We start from the raw sequence: 26,021 nt of genomic DNA on the forward strand, positions 1-26,021 counted from the left end.
GAACTAAGCAAAACTGAACACTGAAATTGAAGTGCGGCCTTCGCATGTTTGTCCATTTCGATATCGCTGCAGCCAGCACTTCTCCATTTCTGCATTTCTCCACCTGGCAGACTGGCCCCGGGATCCCAGTTTCGAGGATGCTGCCACTGACTTTGACAGTCAAATCGGAATGGCAGGCCAGGACGAGTGAGGACTGGCCCGGATAGTCAGGATAGTTAGGATAATCGGGAATAAGGGCAGACGGGGGCTGAAACAGAGCCATCTGGCGAAGCGAAGTGTGCAGTCCAATTATGTTCTTTGTCAGCGCAACGCAGTATTTGTCTAATCACTGGCAACTGGGAGAAAACTCAAGCCGAGAACTCGACAATCCCCAAACTTTTAGTTCTTTTACACAAAAAAAATTTAATTAAGCTTGGAGTTGCCTGGATACATTATTTCCCAAAAGTGGAAGTGAAATATTTTGTGCATAACTTCTTTACATCAAAATTTTATTGAAAATTCTGCACTTTCCAGTTTCAGAAACATAAAAGGGATAACTTTCTTTGCTTGTAAGTAAAAAATTCTATCCCAAAAATGTGGTATACAATTTGCAGCTTGTACTTTCTTAGCCAACTTTCATAACTACTTTGCCTTAAAATTAAACTTTATAACAAATTCTTGGGAGACCTGAAAGCAGTAACAGAAAGCAATGAAATATTTTATTTGGAGGTTGAAACTAGCAAAATAATTTATGAGTCATGCTAGGAATTATTTATGCAAATAATAAATAAATAAAATATGTCTTAAAGGGTTAAAAGAAAAAAAATTTCGTAATTGTCCCAAAGTTTCAGTGTCATATATTTTGTAAATATTTTTCAAGTCTTTTATTTCTTTTACAACAAAAACCCGATTTTTGGACAGTGTACAAATAGCCGGAAACTAACCACTCTGCATCCACTTTCAGGTGGATCTGCGGCACATCGACGAGCTGAACGGCACCAACGTCGTGGAGGTGGGCGTGGATCTGTCCGAGTTCTACACGTCCGTCGAATGGGATATCCTCGAAGTTCCTGCAGTGCGGTAAGTGCCAGCCAGTCAGCCACCCAATTGAAACCCCCCACCCACAATTACCACCCACCAAGACAACGGCAACAAGAATTATTTTTGGCAGAAACTCCTTTGGCAAGTTTACTTGAAAGCTTTGGTCGCTGTCACAAAACACAAACACAAATCTTTCAGGATGTCAGAACGCACAGACACACACACCCACACACGCAGGTCAAGGATGCAAGTAAGAGAGACAGATATATGCCGGTAGAAAGAGACGGCATCTGACCTGAGTTGTCGATGCCGATGATGATCTTTGGCTGTGGGTGTGGGCGTGGTCCCTATTTGCACTTTACACCTCCTCTTCTCCACGCCACCCATTTTTTCTTGAAGTTTTTAAATTAAAAAACTTTGGCAAAAGTAACTGCCAAAGGCAAAAAAAAACTAAACAATATTATATATATAAATAAATAGAAGGCCTTCTTATGTTTCCTCCTTCTACCCGTCTGGTCAGGCATATGTGAACGTACAGCAGCGGTCAGAATAATATTGACATTGGCTTAATAAAAGTATTAATTTATGGAACACATAAGACTTTGCTACCTATACTTACGATCAGTACAATATTTATTGAATAACTCAATTCTTCTGTACGAATATTAAAATGTATGTTAAGCACCTTCACATGTATACAACCAGAAGTCCTGCTCTTTTGAGTATTTAAAAATTCATCTTTTTTTTGAATCAAAAGAAAATATTTAATAAATTAAGTATTTTTTAGTTTTTTTACATTTATTTTTAAATTTTTTTCGACAGTCTTTATTAATGCTAAATGTACATTTATTTTGTATTATTTCTGTTTGTAATGAAATCGTTGCTTTTTTAACTTTTTAATTTAATACCATAACTTGTCGCTTATTATTTTGACCCCAATTGTTGGCGAATGTGTGACTTTTGCACTGCCTGCTGAGAAAAGTGAAAGTTGCCTGAATTTGTTTCCTTGACTCGGGAGGCGGTTGTTTAATTGCCACGCCCACTTTTGGAGATAGGGGGACGGCACGCTTGTGTGCACACCATGGGAGAGAGCGGGAGGGGCTGTACAGAACCTCGTCTTTAATGCATTAAGCCCCAGACAAAAGGCAACAAGAAATTTTTGTTTCACTTAGCGCAACTTTGTTTGGAATCTTGGGATTGTTGGAAGCCGGCAGGTGAGTTTGTGGGCGGCCATGGTTTAATGGAAGCTGAATGGGTTGAGTGGGGGCGTGGCAATAGTGGGGGGGCAAGGGGTTGTGTGCGGAGCAGGGTGGCAATACTGTTGAGTGCTATTAATTAGTTGATGACACGTGCTAGATGAACTGAGAAAATTCAGTTTGAAAATACTTTTCATTAGGATAATTTGGTTGCACTTCTTACTTGGATTTTTGCTTTGATATTGCTTTGTGTTGTCCTGGAATGAGACAACTTTGTTACTTTTAAATTGTAAAGTAGCACTTTATTTAAGTCTTCTAAATGCAAAAGATGTAGCTAATATAAAAAGATGCAATAGACATTTTTTATATGAAAACATTGTTTTGTTTTCTATGAAGTAAAAGAACCATGCCAGTAGAAAATCTGTTCATTAAACTAGTTTATTTTATTTTTGTCTTTTATTTACACACGCCACATTCAAAAAATTGCCTGCAAAATAAGTCCTAAATACTCCTTACAAAAAAGCGAATATGGGCAGAAAATTTATTTTGTTTTTTTTTTTTTTTATCTATAAAAACTTAATAAACACGAAAAGGACTATTATTTTATCGACTAGAACTAAAAAATAAACTAAGTTAAGGTAGTGAGTTTTCATGTTAGTTTTCGCAGCTAGCTTTTGGATTTAACTTTTTTATTGTTGTTCATTTTGGTTGTTGTCATTGGCACGCGTGGAAGCCACAAACAAGTCGCGACTCCCGTCTCCAAAGTAATTTTATTTTTATATGAGTATTACCAGCCAGAGGATAAATGGGGGTATGTTTTTTTTTTTGTGCACTTTTCGGGGGAGGTGGTGAGGTGGAAAAGCGTGGTGATTGTCCGCGAATGTCGGGAAAGTGTTGTTTATGTATCCCACCGTTCTCCTAAACCGAACCAAAATGGAGCACAAAAAGCCGTAAACTCTTCAGGTGTATGAGTATTTGAATGGCGAGAAATTGGGTGGGAAAGCCTGTAAAATATAAAAGAGAAAGGCGAAAGTGGAAAGTGGAATGGCAGCAAGGCAATAATTCCCTTGAACTATTTTAAAGTCGCATGTGGCGGCAAGATATAGTCAATAAATCAGTTGCAAGAGTTCAATTCTCTATCTCTGAAAGTTTTTTTTTAACGCTTGCTCGCCTTTCTTAAGGTTTGTTCAAAAGTTTATGTTCTTATATGAAATTAGAAGAAATTGAAGGTATTATTATGAAACTTCAGTCAGTGTGCAAACAGAGAAATTATTTTAAGAACTTTTTGATTTTAATGGCACCTATGAATATTTTGAAACATTCAAGACTTGAACAGCTTAATTCGTTTGCCCTTTGACCTCCTGCCAGACCCAAGTGATAAAATCTACCCACTCCATCCACCATATTTCATAAGCGGCACGTGACAGACGGAAATGACAAGGCTGAACTACAGTGAGCAGTAAATAAATAAAACAAAGCGGGCAAAAAAAATATGAGCAGGCATTAAAGTTAACCAAATACCCTAATATTAACTCTTTTGAAAAAAAAGATGATTAGCAAATATTATATAAATTAGCAATGGAAAACAAATCTGAAGCATTTGCTCCAAATACTGTCTTCTCCAAATGTGCTACAAAATATAGTCAGTAAAATTACTATACAAGTTTTACCAGAAACACAAAAACCTAATTGTTTTGACCTATTCTTGTCAGTGTTAATAACCGGTTTTTTTTGTATTAACTAAGATCTTTAGTACGAATTCTACGAAGGCGTGACAAAGTTGCTGGCCTAGTTGTAGTGCCTCAAAGATAGGGTATAAATGGCAAGTTAAGACCTTTTGCCAGCGGAGAGCTGAAACCACTGAAAACGGAGCTCAAGTCATTGACGGGAATTAAAAAGTTGACAGCACCAGTTACGTGTGTGTTTGTGGACCAGTGCATTTGTGTGTGTGTGTGTGTTAAAAGTGTATGAGTGTGAGAAAGCGTTGGTTTATTTGGCGTGGCATTGGCAGTAAATTATGCCACAAGTGCGTGACACACTCACAAAAGCGGCCGCCGGCTGTGCGTCTCTTAACCTTCAAGCCACGCCCCATTTTCGCCACCTTACCAAAACGCTTACGACCCCACCTCAATCTGCCATCTCCCCTCTCCCCTCTCCCCTACCCCCTCGCCCCTTCAAAAGCAGCTTTTATTGTCTGCAGGCTGGTGCTGCGCCTAAAATGCTGCAACACAATTCACAGCACGTAGAGCAATTTTCCCATGAAGCCCAGTACCTCCTGCCAAAAACTTGTGCAGAGCCTCCGACAGGATTCAGTTTTAATGCGCAACGACAGTTAAATTAACTGGGGGAGGGGGCGCAGCAGGGGCGTGGCAGTCCGCAGCACGTTCAGGTGGGAAAATAGAGGGGAAGTAGGTTGTATGGTAGGTACCCCCGAAAACAGGTGGGAGCGGCAGACAATCAGGCATTGATTGACAGGCAGACAGACAGACAGACAGGTAGACAGGTGAACAGGTGAACAGGTGAACAGGTGGACAGGTGGGCCAGAGCACGACGAAAGAGGCCCCAAGGATTGAAGCTGAGAAAAAGGGGGCAAAATCGAAAGTCGGGACAATCACGGGCCCATAAAATTAACCCTGCTTATTCCTGTTCAAAACCCTTTTCCTCCGATCCGATAGGAAAAATAACGACAGTGTGCGCAAGGCTGGCAATTTGCAGTTTATAGTTTAGCAGGGCGGCACGGGCAAGTGTCATTGGATGCTGGAAAATATATTGAGGATTAAGACATATTACAAGGAAGTTTCCGGGAAACTCTTGAGGTTTTCTTAACTCGCCTTTTTTTTTAGCCCTTCAGCTCGCGTTTTGTTTTCTACTTCATTTTTTCAGCATCACTTATCTTAACTTTATTTTGTATAGCTGGTGATAACTTTCCTTTATTAGCCACTCTTAGTTATTTTCTATTTTTACTGATTATAAATCCTTAATATTTAGATTGATATTTCCTAAAGCTTTATTTATTTAAAATATAAATGAGGATAATACCAAAAACCTATTTCTCAATCACACTTTAAGATCTTTTCCCTTAAACATATTCAAATTAACTCTTTACCATTAAAGCCTTAAATATTGCCTCAAATAAACTCATTGTTTGCACAATTTCTTTGACTTGCCTTCATCTTCTTGTATCCGCTTATTGAGTTGTCTTTCGTTGTCGTGCTCGTATTGCCATCCACATCTACCATTCCCCTGGGGGCTGTATTTTGTTTAATTGCCGCAATGGGTCTTACAACATCAAATCAACACGCAGGGCACATACACCACGAAGGCCCTGGGAAAGCCCCCTGTTTTCCTCCCGTTTTCCTCGACAACTTTCCCCCATTCACCTTTCCCCCAATTACCAAAGCTTGATTACCAGGCACAATTTTCGGTTGTGTTTGAGGTTTGGCGCTCCCTAGACTCGTTCCGTTGCTTTATCACAGATCGATTAAAATCATAATTAGCAAACTTTCCAGAGAATCTTCTCCCTTTTCCCCTTTTCCCCTTTTTTCTTGTTTTGCTTCTTTGCTTTTTCGCTTGTGGTCACACCTCGATTGCCTCGCCTTCGGAGACTTTCGCAAAATCCAATCCTGGGAGACTTTCTCTCTTTTCTCTACTTTCTTTTTTCAAGTCATGCAACGAAGCGTGTTTATGTTGGTTATTAAAATTCTATTACTTACTTTGATTTCTGGCTGGCCTCAATTCGAGAATCTATAAAGCAGAAGGGAAAGTGAGAGATGGGTTCACGGAAAGAAATGTAAAACTATATCTGTTTAACTTTTAGCTGGTTTGCATAAAGTTTGAAGCTTCCGTTTGCTGCATATATTGTAAGTAATTTGTAATATTAAAAATCCCTATTCGATCAAACTTCTTTGCCATTTCTCGCCGTGCAGGAAGGAAAACAAGAAATCGAGGAATAGAAAACACTCGAAAGCTCATAGAGAACTTTTGGCACAAAGTTGTTGAAATCAATCAAGCGTTGAGACCTATCCTCCACCGAGTTTTGCCCCCGATTTTCCCGTTTTCCCACCGAACTAGGTGGCAATGGGTGGTGCTTTCTTTATGTCTTCGTTTCTTTTTTATGTTGCCAATCATTTCGTATTTATGCGTTTGTTCTTTGACTCCAATCAGCAAGCTTTTTCCCCTTCAATCTGGCCCGGTATTCCGTATTTCCCGTTGTCAACCAGCGATTTGACCATTTTCGGTCACTTTACTGTGGTAACCCCAGACCCTCAAAAAAAAAAGGGAAAACCTCTTCCATTTCTGAAATACGTGCCGAGTTACACATTCAATTTCGCTGGAATTTCACTTAATTTTTTTTGGCGACCCAAACGCAGAGCAGAGCAGAGTGGTGAGCCGGTTGGAAATCTAAATAACATTTGATTTAAAATCTGTTTCACTAGAAAATCGTTCACCAAGAGGTCACAAAAGGCAAAGAAAGAGGGAAAGTGGAAAATCTGTTTGACTCCGCTTGTTTTCCATTTCCTTTGGCTTTGAGCATTTGCCAGTTGCTCTCGTTTTGGCTGCCATCGAGTAATGAATTATTTAAATGCAAATCGTTGAAGGCACTAAAAGTAAACTTAACGATCTTGATCTTAACTTTTCTAGATTAGCAAATTCACCTCATTCATAACAAAAACTCTTGGGAAAGTGTAAAAAAAATGATAAAAATAAATACCGATTGTACACAGATTCTTTTTTGAAAAACATTTTTTCGTACTTAAAATTACTACGTACACATATTATTATTGGTAATGCTTTATAATAATGGTTAAATTTAACATATGATAAATTGCCACAAAAGCTTAGGATTCAGGCAGGATATTAACGACTTCGACTCTTTTTAGCTGCCTCTGAACACATTTTTATGTCTGTTTCCCTAGCCTTTATTATGCATACGCCGCGTGGCCTAACGCATTGATGAATTGTTGCCAATTTCGGAACTTCAGGAAGAGGGATGTGTTTTCTGTTTATGGGGGGAGATGGAAATATGGGAGTGCCATGTGCCATCGAGTCAAATCAAACTGAAGTTCTGCTGGTCTTAGCTGGTATTTGTTGTTGTTCGTGTTCTAGTCTTTTCTCTATTTGTTTATTTTGTTTTGTTTTTTTTTTTTTTTAGTGTTTTGTGTTTTGCCTATGTGGCGCCATCTCCCGGCGCCGTGTGTCTGTATGTGTGTGTGTGTGTGTAGGCACGCGTGTACTATTCCTATGTGTGTGTGAGTGTTTCTCCTTTTTTCTTGCCTATTTTATGATTTATTGTATGTTTTCCCATCATGGTTGCTAACCAACTAACCAAGCGAACCCACCAAGTCACCGAGCTTATTACACTGACCTTTACACGTACCAAGCCACCCACTCTGCGCCACCCCGTTTGCTGACTTAAGGGTCTTTCAAGTTTGCCTCTTCCTCTTCTTCTCGTTTTTTTCGGGGCCAGAGAACTCGTGTGTCTCTGTCTGCAGGGACTTATCTTTAAGGAGTAATGGTGGCGGTGGCGGTAGAGCGGGGATTCCCCCGCATTCGGACACTCCATGGCCTGTTGACCAAAGCTCACTTCAGCAGACTTAATCTGTAGCCATATTACATTTTTCGCATTCGATCGGGGGACTTTGCAAAGCCAAGTGAGCTGAAGGATCTTGGGTCTTAGGGTTTTGCGCCCACTTGTGTTTTGGCACATTTAAATGTTCATTTAATGGACACAGGCAATCGGTTTTCCATTTGCAATGTAAGAAATGAAGTTAAACTAATGTTAATAAAGTGGTGGAACAATAATTATGGTTTATTTAATAATAGTTATAACATTAAATGTATTATTTTGTTATACCCTTGAAGAGGGTATTTTAATTTCAGTCCGTTTCTACTCAAACTTTTTCTCAGTTTTTATCCTATTTGCATATAACTTTCCCAAAAATTGTCCTTTTGTTGCAGGTAGTATACATAAAGTTCATTGCAATAACTAATTTTCTTATATTTATGAAGGCCTTTTTAAGCAATACCTTTGCCATATCTCATCTATTCGTATCTTCTTACCATTCAGTGCTCTTCCCATATCTTTGGCCCTTCTGAGTGACTGACATTTGGAATTGCCTTGGCAAATTATATTTTATTGCTGCAGCCATCAAAACTAACCCACAAGATGTTGGCCTTCAATCCCGGATTCCCGTCCCATTTTGGCCCGCTTTTCGCCCCGTTTTGTGTGCCTATTGCCACATACTTCATTTCTATTTGGAGGGAAGTCAACTGCCACAAACAGTTAGTTGCCTGCCGGCCACATCCTTGCCGTTCTTGTTCTCGTCCTCGCTGTCGTCCTCGTTGTCGTTATTGTGTCCGCACCCTCGTACTTCCCCCCGGCCTTTCCCACGCTTTATCCCTGCTCCTTGCCTTGTTTATTATTTATTTACAATATTTTCTTATTCAAAATGAAGCCGCAAGCCCCTCGGAATTATTGATGGCCCGGTCATATAGCACAGCAAAAAGTTTCGCGAGGAGGGGCGGTTACGGTTACCCCTTTTTTTTTTTGCCCAGCAGTAGCGAATTTTTTTATTTATACAGTTTCGTTGTTTTGTGCCCTGGCAGCTACTGTTCGAAGAGTTCTTCAAGTGCGACGGGGGAAAAAAAAGAAAACAAGGAAAAATCCGCTCGACTCAATTTACAAAAATTCTCTTTCTTTTCCTTCATTATTTTTTTATTTTCTCCTTTTTTTTGGTGGGCAGCCGTAGTCAAAGATTATTAACTTTTAAATTATTCAAGAAAAAAGGAAGAAAAAGGGGCAAACAAAAATATGAGAAGAGCTCAAATTCTGAATGACTGTCGAACTGATTAACGCAAATGGATTAAAGTTTCAGAGAGTTAGTTCAAGTGGCAGGGATTTTTCAGTTGGTCATCCTAATTGGATTATTTTTAAAGAAACAGTTTTGCACTTTTAGAAATAATGGGTCCTAATATTACAAAATATTATAATTGCATAATACGGAATCATTTATGAACATGCTTTGCATACTTTTATACAAAATTATTAAAATAAACAAGCAAAAAATTAACAAAATGATATTTCCAATTTATACATTTTGTAACAACATGTAAAATTGTTGAGGAAACAATTTTGTTAAATCCTTGGTTTTTCAAAATAATATATCCTACCCATTGTTAGTTGTTCAGTTTATAGACATTTTTATTGGTTGGTTTTCAGGACAAATATCGAAGCTTATTACAGCATGGAAACCTTGACACCACAGTTTTTTAAGCCATTTCCTTCACTGCATCTCACAATTATTTTTCGCGTATTCGAATGTTTTGAAGCCACTCCCTTTCGATTCGCAGCTACGCAAAAATACACAAAATATACACAGTTTGACACTCAGTTAGCAGTTAGGCCAATATTTTTTCAGCATTTTACAATATTTATCATGCGGCCGATGATTTATGTGATTGGAGAGCCATATATCTGGGAATATATGTGTATTTATGTAAATAAATATAGGCTTTGGGTGGCTGACACTGCGGATGCTGCAACGGCAACGCCACAAAAATACCATCAATATAAATATCGGCAGCCAGAATGAACCTTAATAAATATTTACGCGCTGCGTACCAATTTGCCTAGCTCATCCCTTGATTTCCCCTTTCATTTCTGGTTTTTCTGGTTGTTTTTTTCCAGGAATGAGAAGTTCTATACGTGCTGCGATGAGCCATATCTGGACATCACCTTCAACATTACGATGCGCCGCAAGACCCTCTTCTACACGGTCAACCTGATCATCCCCTGCATGGGCATCAGCTTCCTCACCATCCTCGTGTTCTATCTGCCATCGGACAGTGGCGAAAAGGTGAGTTCACGCCGACCCCTGGGACTGAAAAATTCTTGGAAAATAACTAAGGCCTACTATTGCCAACTACTTGCAATACCCAAATGGTTTTTCTAATAGGGAGATAATTAAATAAACCAATTCGCAATCACTAATGGGTTAAAAATTAGGAAACAAAGCTTACTAATTCCCAACTTATTTTGCTCAGGAGAGATAATAAAATATCAAAATTCTCATGCATATAAACTAGTTATGATTTTCAACTAGTTATAATATACAACTTATTTTTCTGAGTAAAACTAAGAAAACACCTAATACTAGTAAGTCCTTATTATCTATTTATTTTTAATTTTAAACTTCGACTACTTAAATTACTAAAAACATATATAACTTTCAACGATTTCAGAAGCCGAACATTTCCTCAAAACATTTTTTATACATAAATTGTAGATTTATAAGCCAAGTACTTAGATTTAAAAATAAAAACTATATTAATATGTTTAGGTAGATAACGTTTCCACCAACCAGTCGACAAATAGTTAAGTGAAAAAAGTAATTATTTGGATTTATAGAAATAAATGTAGCCCTATGCCATTTATATGCTAGAGTTTTTATTGTGTACTTTGACTGATAAACGGGTTCAATTAAAGAGCTGAAGTTTAATTAAATCAGTCGCACAATTGTTGCGGCCCGGCTGTCTAAAAGCTTTAGCTTCTGCCACTCGATTTATGCTAATGATACACATGTTATTGCATTTATTCATAGGGAAATTAACCATTAGAATCAAGTTCATCCGCAGCTGAAATGCATTAGCTTGAATTTACCATTACCCATTTCCCCGCTACATTGTCTTTGTTCACATCTGCTGCCATTTTCCCAGCGCTTTTCACCATTCTGATTTTTTTGCATTAAACCAATTGCCATAATTTATTGCCAGCTCAGTCCCACGCCCATCCGCTAAAAATGTGCTTTTAATTAAAAAAGCAAAAAAAAATAAATGATTTCACTCTCAAATGAAAATGAAAATGCATTTCAACATTTTATTCGTTTTGATTTTAATATTTTTTTTTCGGGTGTTCTGTTTGCTTTCTGTGTTATGCGTGTGTGTGTGTGTGTGTGTGCCTATGTGGGGGGGTATTTTTTCGCCCAGTTTGCCATCATTTAAGTTTGAGTAAATAAAATTACACGATGTATTCAATTTAATGCGAACAAAAGTCTGGCGCGTTTTTTTGCGGTTCTTTAGCGATTATTTGAGGGAAAAAGCCAAACGAGACTGAAAACACGAAATGGCATAATGCATAAATATAAACATTTACATGCTGCTTGGGGACTTATGAATAAATTACGGCCAATTTTCAAAATAAATAAAATGCAAAAATAATTTGTGTGCGCAAGCGGTTTGTGGATTACTGATGCTGATGCTGATGTTGATGTTGATGCCGATGGTTGATGCCGATGCCATCCGACATTTCCCCATCGCTCACGGAGCGCAATTTATGTTATAAATATTGACAGCGCCGGGCATTTGATGGGCCATCCCAACAGGCATTATGTAAATTCCCGATTTGCGTGTGCATTATCGAGTTGAGAGCAACCGATTCGATGAGTACTCATCGAACAATATACGCATTACAACGACCTGTCACACGAATGCGACCTGTTTGAACGACTCTTGGCGGTTACCATATACCTAAACAATTTTTAATGCTGTTTGCTAAGCTGCTTTGAACACCAGTTATATTGGTTTTTGGATAAATTAAGTTGGGATTACACAAATCTTCTTCCATAAAAAACAACAAAATATATCTAAGGCTCTAGAATATTGCAATAATAATTAGATGTCTCATTTGAATAAATCAAATCAGGAACAAAAAAATTATTTGAAGATTATTACTTAAAAAAAGTTTAATTAACTTGAATAATTTAAATTTGTTATAATCACAGCCAAAAAAGATCTAAGTGCTTAGTACTAAAATGTCATTAATTTATAAGTTGCGAAAAAGTTATTATTTATCAAGTATTAAGGACTTTTTATCTTTTTTATTTATCATTTTAAAGTTTACTATTTTGAAAATTAAATCATTTTATACCAACACTCAAATTGCAAAATTTTTAAAAAATTAACTATTTATATTGGCAACGTCATTGTCAAGTTAGATTAATTTCGATAGATTGGCAATTTACTTTACTCCCATAAGTAATACTTATATTTCCTTCCTGGTACTTAAAGTTGGCTGGTTCAATAAAAAATAATCATTTCGTCTGTTATTATTTTGCCAGGAACTTTTTTCCCTCTTTTTGTGGCAGCTTCCTTAATTTTTTTGTTTTGGGGAAGGGAAAACATTTACGATTTGTGCCGTGTGGGCAAATTTCATTGCACTGTTGTCCCTTTTATGGCCATGCACGCACACTTACCCAGAATCACACACACAGACTCACACACTCACACAACAAAACACAGAGCTGGCAAATATTTACGCCTAAAAGCAGGCAGCGAAATAAAACAGGACACAAACTGCGGAACTGCAAACTGCGAACTGCGCCCGAAATTCCCGCCACTGGTCAGTCTGCAGTTAACTATGGCAACTCTGGCACGTCCGCCACGCCCCCCGTACACCGCCCCGCCCCTTTGGACCCCCGTGGCCGAAGTTCCAAACCGGCGATGGCATCGGAATTGGAATTGGAATTGCCAATTTACATGCATATGCGCCACAACGCACTTCATTCATGCAATTGCCGATTGCAGGAGTGTGGAAAGGGGGCGGTCGAAAACGGTTGTGGCACACTCGAAAAAAATACCCCCCAAGTCGAACACCAATTTCTGTTCTTTTGTTGTTATTAATAACTACTAATTTGTTAGCCAATTGTAACGTTGTCAAAAAGTTACGAGCACAATTTTAAAACATAACTATATAATTACTTTAAATAATTATCAAGATATCCACAGATCAATTTATGAAAAGAAAATTACGAATTAGATTTCTTACTTCATATTTTTGCTTTTAATTAATTACGAGACTTTTAAACAGAAACATGTTAAATGCTCCGAACCTTTTATTATGATGTTATAAACGAAATAAACTGCTGTTTCCAAAACAATCATGCCCATATTTTAATTTTTAAATAATAATAACAATAATCGAAATTATAATAATTAAATGTCTAAAGATTTTTGAGACTAGCTACATTTTTTTTTTCCTGTGCAGAAAACGAAGTGCTACTTTTCCAATACTAAGTAGCCGCACTGTTCCCGATTCCTCTTCGTTTATTTGCATCGTTTTTTTTATGGCCAAAACAATTACGTTTTACGAACAGAGTCCAGATTGAAACTGTCCCATCAGTTGGCGGTCCAGCCATCGAACCATCCAGACCGAACCTAACTCAACCCAGCAGAACCGAAATCGTAACCGAAATACATTTGGCCACCTTAATTACACCGAGCATTTGCATAAATAATGAGCGACCTACCGGTGATGGGAGCATGGTTCGACTGCACACGGATCCCGATCCCCCTGCCCATCGCTACCATCTCTGAGGCACTCCATTCAATGGCACAAACACACTGAGAACGCAATTAGGGTTAAAATAAATTAAATTTTCTGTTCTATGTTATTTCTAAGTGTTTCTGTAGTTGTTTCATAAGAACTAACCTAGAGCAAAATAAGCTTTTATCTTTGAGCGAACGTAAAGATTTCATTGTTATAAAAGTAAATACAAAATATGCACTACAATAAATAAAAATATTTAATTGTTTTTATTAAGCTATTTATTATCATTCTAGAAAATTAAAAAAAAGTCTCAATATAATTATAGACCTGTACTGTAACATAACTTTCAATGAACAGGAGTCCTTTGTTTTGCAAGTGTATTAGTAGTGGAAAGGTCGAGGATGCTGCCATTGGATTTGCTTGGCAAGTTGTAACCTTAATTAGGCAACGTCACTAATCGCTTTACAAGCGATGGCCCCAATCTAAGCCTAATTATCATAAAATCATTAAGCATCGAAAATTAATGCCGTACACAGTCAGACACACACACACAGTCATATACAAACACACACACACAGACAGAAGGGAGACTCAAATCGCGCGTCCCATTTTCGACATTTAATTACTTTCTGCAAACACACTCACATCTCACTCACGCATACAAACACACTTCATTACAAGCAGCTTAGGCATAAATAAGGTGAGCTGCCACTCCCCCTTGCCGACTGCCGACTGCCGCCCACTTCTACAAATCATTTTGCGCTTTATTGAGCGCCCTGAAAAGTATGCCGCGTTTTCGTTTCCATTTTAACGACGGCATTTTCTTCTTCGGTATTTCCCATTTTCCACTGCCTTTGCCTTTGCTTTTGCATATGATTTGTTGGCCAGCTTTTGGCAAGGCCGCAATTGCCGACTGACAAACCGCTTTTTCATACGCCCCGTTGCCCGGGCTTATTATTTGCTTGTGATGCCCGCTTAGGCATTCTAAATCAATTTGGATTTATGGCTCCAATTGCCGGCCAGGCAAATACTGCCGATTGTCTGGCACTGAAATTAAAAATTACACAGCCATAAGTAATTAACCAAGTGTTAAATGAAAAATCCATGTGACCATTTTAAATGATAAAATCAATCACATTGAAATTTTTATGGATTTAGTTAAGTAAGTAAATATTCATCGATTTGGTTTTTATATTTTAACAAATTCTTTCAATTGATAAGCCATTCATAAATATTTAATTGCCTAGTAAATTATAAATCAAAATATAAGGTCGTTACTTAATTGGCCTACCAACTAAGTCTATTAATTGCGCACCTAAATTGAAAAGGCTTAAGCGATTTTGCCTTATTAATTTACTATGTCAAGCGTAACTTTTCTTTATTAATTAACTTTATTAATTAACAGTAAGCCAGCTAAACTGTTTTATGTTTAATAATTAATCCAAACGGCTTAGATGTCTTTGCTGTTATAACAAATTAATCCTAATGACTGCTGTTACTATTCGATATTAATGAATACGACCAAACGTATTTTTATATTAATTATTTTTTCCAAACGACTGTTGTATGTTAATTGTATTACTATTTTATTAGACAAATTAAACTATTTAAACATAATTTATAATATTTGTTAACATTTCATCGATCTAATTTATTAAGTACGTTCTCTTGTTAAGTACTTAGAGTTATTGAGTTTTGTAATATAGACTTAAAAGAATTCTCGGAGACCTCATATCTAAAAGCAGCATAATTTTAATCGATTTGTAAACCCTGATTTCGCCACTATTAAAGTTGGTTACAAGTAAAAGTAAAATGGAAAATTCTCCATGGCGGGAAAACAGCTTAAGCTGCGTCTGAGCAATATTTATGCATTATAAATGAGATACCTTATCGGACCGGGAGTTTCCCGTTGTTGTTCGTAGCTCGCAGTTCGAAGTTTGCAATTGTCGCATCTTTATGACGCTTTAGATTTTCCGCTCGACGTGCAGCTCGATTTTCCACGCCCCCAGCCTCCAGGACCCTATTCCCCAACTTCCTGTCTCGCTCGCACTAACTCCCTTGTGTATATATATATTTTGCAGGTCTCATTAAGCATATCCATTCTGCTGTCGCTCACTGTGTTCTTCCTGCTACTTGCGGAAATCATTCCGCCCACATCGCTGGTGGTGCCACTGCTGGGAAAGTTCGTGCTCTTCACCATGATACTGGATACCTTCAGGTGAGTCCCCTCCTCTTTCATCACCGATGCCACAGAGCCAAATGTGCCTCTAACGCAGCCAGAGGATGCTGCAAACCAACAATATTCTTAAATTATTAAAGATTAATTGGTCTGGCAATAGTCCTAATTCTAGAACAATACGTATTCATGTAATTAATTCCCTAAACTGTTATTAGTATATTTCTAAGCAATTATTGTTCTGACTTAATATTAAGTCATATATACAATTTAAATTCATGCAACTTTTTATTCTAAATACTGAATGGTAGGTACTTTTGGTCAGATTAATTGGTTTGTAAAATAACCTTCATATTTAGTTAATATGTTCAATTTACATATTTTTTAATAAAATCATTTAAAGCAGCTACTTTTAAATAAAAAGAAATATCTATGGAATTTAATGATGAAAAACACACAATATGCTTTACAAATTGTATATTTGAAGAATCCATTATCATATAAAAAAAAATATTTTGAGTCTGGGAAAATACTCAAATGTGTAGTTTAAAAAGTTTTTCAAACTTCCGCTGTTTTTTTTTATATGTTTTTTGGGAAGTTTGCAAACGGAGGCAGAAAATAAAACTCGATGCTCGGCAGCCGTTCGACTTTGTTTGGCTTGGTGCCACGCCCACTCCCCGCTGGGGGCCTATTAAATGGCTGCGGCAATTTACAGTCATTTGCCACGCCCACAAGGCGGCTGGCCGGCACACCAAATGATGGTCGCCTAATTGTTGGTAAACAAAAGTCGTCTGAGAGTCGGAGAGTCGGCGAGTCTGCCAACAATGGAATCGCCAGTGGCGCAACAGGACCTCGCCTCAAATGATGTAATTAAGGCTGGCAGGACACCCTTTTCCCCTCTACCCGGCCTCTGCCGTTCCAGCGCTCAACCCACCGCCCTTATTCTTTTCCAACGCCTTGGCCAGCTGCTAATTAGACGTGGGCGTCGAAAGTTAATTACCCAGACTAAGGGAGCAACTCACTTAAGTCCTTTCTGCATGTTCTCACCACCCCCGCATTTTGTCCTTGAACTGCAGAGGGTACATACTACGTAGCGACAATTTATTTATTTATCTAGATTATAAAGCTAGCTGAAATCCATAGACGTAACAGCAGAAAAACACTAAAGTTGGACTTCTATCTGAAACAAAACATTAGTTTAATTCGAAAAGGTAGTAAAACGACTGAAAATGCCCCTTGACAGCTTAAAAAAAATCAGTTCTATCCGTTTTATAAATATCGAAATTGCTTACAATCAAATTAAAACTAATTTATGTATTTCCCATATCTAAAATTGTTTACAACAGAGGACAACATTTTTATAGAAAAACGTTCCTAAAACGGTATGCCCCAATTTAAAGACGTCTGGAAACATTCAAGAAAATGCCATTCTCATTAAAAAAAAAAAATATTTATTTCTGTTTAAAAGAATTGACTACATTGTTATACTATATAAGTAATATTTTTTAAATTATTATGCAACAAATAATAACCAAACAAGTTATTTGTATAATATAAGATAAAGTGATATTTCTAAATATTTTATGGAACTGTATCTATTGATAATACACGATTTTTCAATATAAATTATCGGCTCCCCAATTTCTCGCCGTGCAGCATATGTGTCACGGTGCTGGTGCTGAACATCCACTTCCGGTCGCCGCAGACGCACACGATGGCTCCTTGGGTGCGGACCGTGTTCATCAACCAGCTGCCCCGCTTCCTGGTCATGCGGCGTCCGCTTTATCCGATCAGCGAGATGATGTGAGTGGACACTGGCCACACTGACAGTGACAGGGTTTCCTTATTAAACACCGACTTCCTTGGTCCTTGGACCTCTCTAATCCACAGAAAATCCTCGCGCCGGCTGATGGTGCGCACCTGCAACGGACTCGAACTGAGGGATCAAATACCACCGCTGCCACCGCCGGTGGCCTTGTCTCGGTAGGTTTGGAAACTATTTGTTATTATGCATTTACATATATTTATTTAGCAAAATTCAAAAATAACCAGATAAAGTTACGGACAAATATAATTGAGCTCTTATTCGTTTGTAAAACCAAAATAAAAACATTTCTGTTGCACTCCGCTTCTCAGTTATTAATTACTTTTAAGTTATTTAAGTGAGGTACTAAATCTACTATTTACTTAGGAAAATAAAAAAAGTATTTGAAGGTGTGGAGGAATTTATTTGTCCGTTTCTTCGTCTTTATTTGTACGTAAATTAAAGTGCATTTGCTTGCTAAACTTGAGGTGAAAAAACCGAACAAAGATGTTTATATTAATTGAACTCTTAACAGCAAGGAACGCACAAAAGTGTAATTTTATTTTTAAAGGCCATCCGAGATTTTCATTTATAAACTTTTTTACTTTAGTCAAACAATGTGAACAAATCTAAGCCAAAATCGAAGAACAAATAAAACTTCATTCACTTGCGCCCACAAAATGTTTTAACAAAATAGTGTATTGTTTATAGTTTTTAATTTATTTTTTCGGTTTATAAACTCTTAAGAATCCTAAAAGTCTTTTAAAAATAAAAGTTTTAAATAACTATTTTTTTGGACCGAGCTTTAAAATGATTTGTGAAACTACAGGAATCTTTTATAGGCCTAATCAACTAGCGATTTTTTATCGGTGTCACTAATTTGACGAGCAATAAAGCTTTTAGATAACGATGTGTTTATGTACACTTTTAGGATGCACCACAGCCCAAAGACGACTTCGCGGAGCACCTCACCGCACTTACAGCACCGCGTGCAGACCTACAACCTGATGGACGAGTGCGGCATGGGCATGGGTGGCATGGGGGGAGGACTGGGAGGGGGAGGCGCCTCCACCATCACCGGCCATCTGAGCTCCCTGTATCCGCCGACCATGTCCACGGCCAACCAGCAGACCTCGACCACATCCTCGCTGATCGACGCCCAGTACCACAATCAGTACCAGCAGACGGGCGGCTCGCTGCTCGATCACCCACTCACGCCCACCAAGTTCCGCCAGATGACCTCGACCTCCAGCCAGACGGGTCAGAATGGGAATGGCAATGGAAATGGGAATGGGAACGGTGGTGCTGGCGGGGGTTATGGGTCAGGGGGAGGCGGCGGCAGCGGGGGTCACCTGTACCGCCAGCAGTCGAGCTGCTCAGCCAACTTCTCGCCGCTGCCGCAGCACGCCTACCAGGCGCACGCCTCCACCACCACCAGCGACCTCGGCATGGCCAATCCGAATGTGATAAAGTCGACGACGACGGTTAACTCGGTGGCCACCGCCTCGACCCTGGCAGACTCCTGCTGCAGCGGTACCATCCAGATCCACCAGGGCATGGGCGCCGGGGCCGCTTGTCAGTCGTCGGAGCTGCTGCACCACCAGCAGCTGCACCACCACCAGCAGCAGCAGCAGTACCAGCACCACCAGCGACCCAGCACTTCAGCGGCAGCGGCGGCGGCCTCCGGCGGACCCAGCACCTCGGCAGCGGCAGCAGCGGCGGCCGCCGGAACGCCACCACCCCCACCGCCGCCGGCGGGCGTCTGTGATATTCTGCCCGCCTGCCAGCGCGAGGGCGGGCCGCACTGCTGCTCTGGGCGTGGCAATGTGCGCCAGCGGTGGCACACCTGCCCCGAACTCCACAAGGCCATGGACGGGGTCACCTACATCGCTGATCAGACGCGCAAGGAGGAGGAGAGCACAAGAGTGAGTACACCGGGAGAAAAGCCAGACATAAATTAGCTTTTCAAAAAACTTTTTTCAAAATTCGTTTTTTGTATCAAAACAAATATTGTATTCAACCGGGAATAGATAGTATAGGTGCCAGCTGTTCAAAATAGCAACTCTTTTGAGTTGCTAAAAAAAAACTTGGTTTTTGTGTCAAAACCCCGGGGAAATAATGGTCAAATGTTGGAATGGTTACACCGTTGAATTCGTAATAAAATTTCCAATCAAATGGCAATCACAGTTAAAAATTTTTCAGATTTACAAAAAAGTCAAAAATTTGGACAAAAATAAATTTTTCAAAAAACCTTTTTCAAAATTCGGTTTTTTTGTCACAACTAAATTATTTGTTTTCAATCGATCAGGGATGGATGGCATAGGTTGTCAGCTGTTCAAAATAGCAACTCTTTTGACTTTGGGTCTTATTTTGGCAAAGTTACAACAAAAAGATTCTTCAGAATAATTTTGCTTAAAAATCGCCGAAAACCCCAAAAAACCCATTAAAAACTTGGTTTTTGCGTCAAAACCCTGGGAAATAATGGTCAAATGTTGGAATGTCATACACCGTTGAAATCGTAATAAAATTTCCAATCGAATGGCATTCAAGTTAAAATTTTTTCAGATTTTAAATTTTCTGCAAAAAATGATGATGTACCCCCTTACAAAAAAGTCAGAAATTTGGACAAAAATACATTTTTCAAAAAACGTTTTTCAAAATTCGGTTTTTTTGTCAAAACTAAATTATTTGTTTTCAATCGATCAGGGATGGATGGCATAGGTTGTCAGCTGTTCAAAATAGCAACTCTTTTGACTTTTGGTCTTATTTTGGCAAAGTTACAACAAAAAGACTCTTCAGAAGAATTTTGCTTAAAAAATCGCCGAAAACCCCAAAAAAACCCATTAAAAACTTGGTTTTTGTGTCAAAACCCTGGGAAATAATGGTCAAGTGTTGGAATGTCATACACCGTTGAATTCGTAATAAAATTTCCAATAAAATGGCATTCACAGTTAAAAATTTTTCAGATTTTCAATTTTCTGCAAAAAATGATGATGTACCCCCTTACAAAAAAGTCAGAAATTTGGACAAAAATAAATTTTTCCAAAAACGTTTTTCAAAATTCGGTTTTTTTGTCAAAACTAAATTATTTGTTTTGAATCGATCAGGGATGGATGGCATAGGTTGTCAGCTGTTCAAAATAGCAACTCTTTTGACTTTGGGTCTTATTTTGGCAAAGTTACAACAAAAATACTCTTCAGAAAAAATGTTGTTTAAAAAATCGCCGAAAACCCCAAAAACCCATTAAAAACTTGGTTTTTGTGTCAAAACCCTGGGAAATAATGGTCAAATGTTGGAATGTCATACACCGTTGAATTCGTAATAAAATTTCCAATCAAATGGCATTCACAGTTAAAAATTTTTCAGATTTTCAATTTTCTGCAAAAAATGATGATGTACCCCCTTACAAAAAAGTCAGAAATTTGGACAAAAATAAATTTTTCAAAAACGTTTTTCAAAATTCGGTTTTTTTGTCAAAACTAAATTATATGTTTTCAATCGATCAGGGATGGATGACATAGGTTGTCAGCTGTTCAAAATAGCAACTCTTTTGACTTTGGGCCTTATTTTGGCAAGGGTACAACAAAAAGACTCTTCAGAAAAAATTTTGCTTAAAAAATCGCCGAAAACCCCAAAAACCCATTAAAAACTTGGTTTTTGTGTCAAAACCCTGGGAAATAATGGTCAAATGTTGGAATGTCATACACCGTTGAATTCGTAATAAAATTTCCAATCAAATGGCATTCACAGTTAAAATTTTTTCAGATTTTCAATTTTCTGCAAAAAATGATGATGTACCCCCTTTCAAAAAAGTCAGAAATTTGGACAAAAATAAATTTTTCAAAAACGTTTTTCAAAATTCGGTTTTTTTGTCAAAACTAAATTATTTGTTTTCAATCGATCAGGGATGGATGACATAGGTTGTCAGCTGTTCAAAATAGCAACTCTTTTGACTTTGGGTCTTATTTTGGCAAAGTTACAACAAAAAGACTCTTCAGAAAAAATTTTGCTTAACAAATCGCCGAAAACCCCAAAAACCCATTAAAAACTTGGTTTTTGTGTCAAAACCCTGGGAAATAATGGTAAAATGTTGGAATGTCATACACCGTTGAAATCGTAATAAAATTTCCAATCAAATGGCATTCACAGTTAACATTTTTTCAGATTTTCAATTTTCTGCAAAAAATGATGATGTACAAAAAAGTCAGAAATTTGGACAAAAATAAATTTTTCAAAAAACGTTTTTCAAAATTCGGTTTTTTTGTCAAAACTACATTATTTGTTTTCAATCGATCAGGGATGGATGGCATAGGTTGTCAGCTGTTCAAAATAGCAACTCTTTTGACTTTGGGTCTTATTTTGGCAAAGTTACAACAAAAAGACTCTTCAGAAAAATTTTGCTTAAAAAATCGCCGAAAACCCCAAAAACCCATTAAAAACTTGGTTTTTGTGTCAAAACCCTGGGAAATAATGGTCAAATGTTGGAATGTCATACACCGTTGAAATCGTAATAAAATTTCCAATCAAATGGCATTCACAGTTAACATTTTTTCAGATTTTCAATTTTCTGCAAAAAATGATGATGTACCCCCTTACAAAAAAGTCAGAAATTTGGACAAAAATAAATTTTTCAAAAAACGTTTTTCAAAATTCGGTTTTTTTGTCAAAACTACATTATTTGTTTTCAATCGATCAGGGATGGATGGCATAGGTTGTCAGCTGTTCAAAATAGCAACTCTTTTGACTTTGGGTCTTATTTTGGCAAAGTTACAACAAAAAGACTCTTCAGAAAAATTTTGCTTAAAAAATCGCCGAAAACCCCAAAAAACCCATTAAAAACTTGGTTTTTGTGTCAAAACCCTGGGAAATAATGGTCAAATGTTGGAATGTCATACACCGTTGAAATCGTAATAAAATTTCCAATCAAATGGCATTCACAGTTAACATTTTTTCAGATTTTCAATTTTCTGCAAAAAATGATGATGTACCCCCTTACAAAAAAGTCAGAAATTTGGACAAAAATACATTTTTCAAAAAACGTTTTTCAAAATTCGGTTTTTTTGTCAAAACTAAATTATTTGTTTTCAATCGATCAGGGATGGATGGCATAGGTTGTCAGCTGTTCAAAATAGCAACTCTTTTGACTTTTGGTCTTATTTTGGCAAAGTTACAACAAAAAGACTCTTCAGAAAAATTTTGCTTAAAAAATCGCCGAAAACCCCAAAAAAACCCATTAAAAACTTGGTTTTTGTGTCAAAACCCTGGGAAATAATGGTCAAGTGTTGGAATGTCATACACCGTTGAATTCGTAATAAAATTTCCAATAAAATGGCATTCACAGTTAAAAATTTTTCAGATTTTCAATTTTCTGCAAAAAATGATGATGTACCCCCTTACAAAAAAGTCAGAAATTTGGACAAAAATAAATTTTTCCAAAAACGTTTTTCAAAATTCGGTTTTTTTGTCAAAACTAAATTATTTGTTTTGAATCGATCAGGGATGGATGGCATAGGTTGTCAGCTGTTCAAAATAGCAACTCTTTTGACTTTGGGTCTTATTTTGGCAAAGTTACAACAAAAATACTCTTCAGAAAAAATGTTGTTTAAAAAATCGCCGAAAACCCCAAAAAACCCATTAAAAACTTGGTTTTTGTGTCAAAACCCTGGGAAATAATGGTCAAATGTTGGAATGTCATACACCGTTGAATTCGTAATAAAATTTCCAATCAAATGGCATTCACAGTTAAAAATTTTTCAGATTTTCAATTTTCTTCAAAAAATGATGATGTACCCCCTTACAAAAAAGTCAGAAATTTGGACAAAATAAATTTTTCAAAAACGTTTTTCAAAATTCGGTTTTTTTGTCAAAACTAAATTATTTGTTTACAATCGATCAGGGATGGATGGCATAGGTTGTCAGCTGTTCAAAATAGCAACTCTTTTGACTTTGGGTCTTATTTTGGCAAAGTTACAACAAAAAGGTTCTTCAGAAAAAATTTTGCATAACAAATCGCCGAAAACCCCAAAAACCCATTAAAAACTTGGTTTTTGTGTCAAAACCCTGGGAAATAATGGTCAAATGTTGGAATGTCTTACACCGTTGAATTCGTAATAAAATTTCCAATCAAATGGCAATCACAGTTAAAAATTTTTCAGATTTTCAATTTTCTGCAAAAAATGATGATGTACCCCCTTACAAAAAAGTCAGAAATTTGGACAAAAATACATTTTCCAAAAACGTATTTCAAAATTCGGTTTTTTTTGTCAAAACTAAATTATTTGTTTTCAATCGATCAGGGATGGATGGCATAGGTTGTCAGCTGTTCAAAATAGCAACTCTTTTGACTTTGGGTCTTTTTTTGGCAAAGTTACAACAAAAAGACTCTTCAGAAAAAATTTTGCTTAAAAAATCGCCGAAAACCCAAAAAAAAAACCCATTAAAAACTTGGTTTTTGTGTCAAAACCCTGGGAAATAATGGTCAAATATTGGAATGTCACACACCGTTGAATTCGTAATAAAATTTCCAATCAAATGGCATTCACAATTAAAATTTTTTCAGATTTTCAGTTTTCTGCAAAAAATGATGATGTACCACCTTACAAAAAAGTCAGAAATTTGGACAAAAATACATTTTTCAAAATTCGGTTTTTTTGTCAAAACTAAATTATTTGTTTTTAATCGATCAGGGATGGATGGCATAGGTTGTCAGCTGTTCAAAATAGCAACTCTTTTGACTTTGGGTCTTATTTTGGCAAAGTTACAACAAAAAGGTTCTTCAGAAAAAATTTTGCATAACAAATCGCCGAAAACCCCAAAAACCCATTAAAAACTTGGTTTTTGTGTCAAAACCCTGGGAAATAATGGTCAAATGTTGGAATGTCTTACACCGTTGAATTCGTAATAAAATTTCCAATCAAATGGCATTCACAGTTAAAATTTTTTTTAGATTTTCAATTTTCTGCAAAAAATGATGATGTACCCCCTTACAAAAAAGTCAGAAATTTGGACAAAAATAAATTTTTCAAAAACGTTTTTCAAAATTCGGTTTTTTTGTCAAAACTAAATTATTTGTTTTCAATCGATCAGGGATGGATGGCAAAGGTTGTCAGCTGTTCAAAATAGCAACTCTTTTGACTTTGGGTCTTATTTTGGCAAAGTTACAACAAAAATACTCTTCAGAAAAAATGTTGTTTAAAAAAATCGCCGAAAACCCCAAAAACCCATTAAAAACTTGGTTTTTGTGTCAAAACCCTGGGAAATAATGGTCAAATGTTGGAATGTCATACACCGTTGAATTCGTAATAAAATTTCCAATCAAATGGCATTCACAGTTAAAATTTTTTCAGATTTTCAATTTTCTGCAAAAAATGATGATGTACCCCCTTACAAAAAAGTCAGCAATTTGGACAAAAATACATTTTTCAAAAAACGTTTTTCAAAATTCGGTTTTTTTGTCAAAACTAAATTATTTGTTTTTAATCGATCAGGGATGGATGGCATAGGTTGTCAGCTGTTCAAAATAGCAACTCTTTTGACTTTTGGTCTTATTTTGGCAAAGTTACAACAAAAAGACTCTTCAGAAAAATTTTGCTTAAAAAATCGCCGAAAACCCCAAAAAAACCCATTAAAAACTTGGTTTTTGTGTCAAAACCCTGGGAAATAATGGTCAAGTGTTGGAATGTCATACACCGTTGAATTCGTAATAAATTTCCAATCAAATGGCATTCACAGTTAAAATTTTTTCAGATTTTCAATTTTCTGCAAAAAATGATGATGTACCCCCTTACAAAAAAGTCAGAAATTTGGACAAAAATAAATTTTTCAAAAACGTTTTTCAAAATTCGGTTTTTTTGTCAAAACTAAATTATTTGTTTTCAATCGATCAGGGATGGATGGCATAGGTTGTCAGCTGTTCAAAATAGCAACTCTTTTGACTTTGGGTCTTATTTTGGCAAAGTTACAACAAAAAGACTCTTCAGAAAAAATTTTGCTTAAAAAATCGCCGAAAACCCCAAAAACCCATTAAAAACTTGGTTTTTGTGTCAAAACCCTGGGAAATAATGGTCAAATGTTGGAATGTCATACACCGTTGAATTCGTAATAAAATTTCCAATCAAATGGCATTCACAGTTAAAATTTTTTCAGATTTTCAATTTTCTGCAAAAATGATGATGTACCCCCTTACAAAAAAGTCAGAAATTTGGACAAAAATACATTTTTCAAAAAACGTTTTTCAAAATTCGGTTTTTTTGTCAAAACTAAATTATTTGTTTTTAATCGATCAGGGATGGATGGCATAGGTTGTCAGCTGTTCAAAATAGCAACTCTTTTGACTTTTGGTCTTATTTTGGCAAAGTTACAACAAAAAGACTCTTCAGAAAAATTTTGCTTAAAAAATCGCCGAAAACCCCAAAAACCCATTAAAAACTTGGTTTTTGTGTCAAAACCCTGGGAAATAATGGTCAAATGTTGGAATGTCATACACCGTTGAATTCGTAATAA

At 36.9% G+C, this 26,021-nt stretch overlaps 1 protein-coding gene across 1 annotated transcript in view; it reads left to right on the forward strand.

Moving 5' to 3' along the window:
* Positions 1 to 26,021, forward strand: part of LOC128260871 (acetylcholine receptor subunit alpha-like) — a 70,230-nt gene that overhangs the window by 37,249 nt on the left and 6,960 nt on the right. The window contains exons 4-9 of the mRNA XM_052994172.1: positions 944 to 1,059; positions 9,904 to 10,072; positions 15,621 to 15,757; positions 17,372 to 17,518; positions 17,606 to 17,698; positions 18,451 to 19,444. Coding sequence (XP_052850132.1) covers positions 944 to 1,059; positions 9,904 to 10,072; positions 15,621 to 15,757; positions 17,372 to 17,518; positions 17,606 to 17,698; positions 18,451 to 19,444 — 1,656 coding nt within the window. The remainder of the gene's footprint in view (positions 1 to 943; positions 1,060 to 9,903; positions 10,073 to 15,620; positions 15,758 to 17,371; positions 17,519 to 17,605; positions 17,699 to 18,450; positions 19,445 to 26,021) is intronic.

This window comes from Drosophila gunungcola (genome assembly GCF_025200985.1).
Source record: "Drosophila gunungcola strain Sukarami chromosome X unlocalized genomic scaffold, Dgunungcola_SK_2 000043F, whole genome shotgun sequence".
In the NCBI taxonomy this organism is placed as follows: Eukaryota; Metazoa; Arthropoda; class Insecta; order Diptera; family Drosophilidae; genus Drosophila; species Drosophila gunungcola.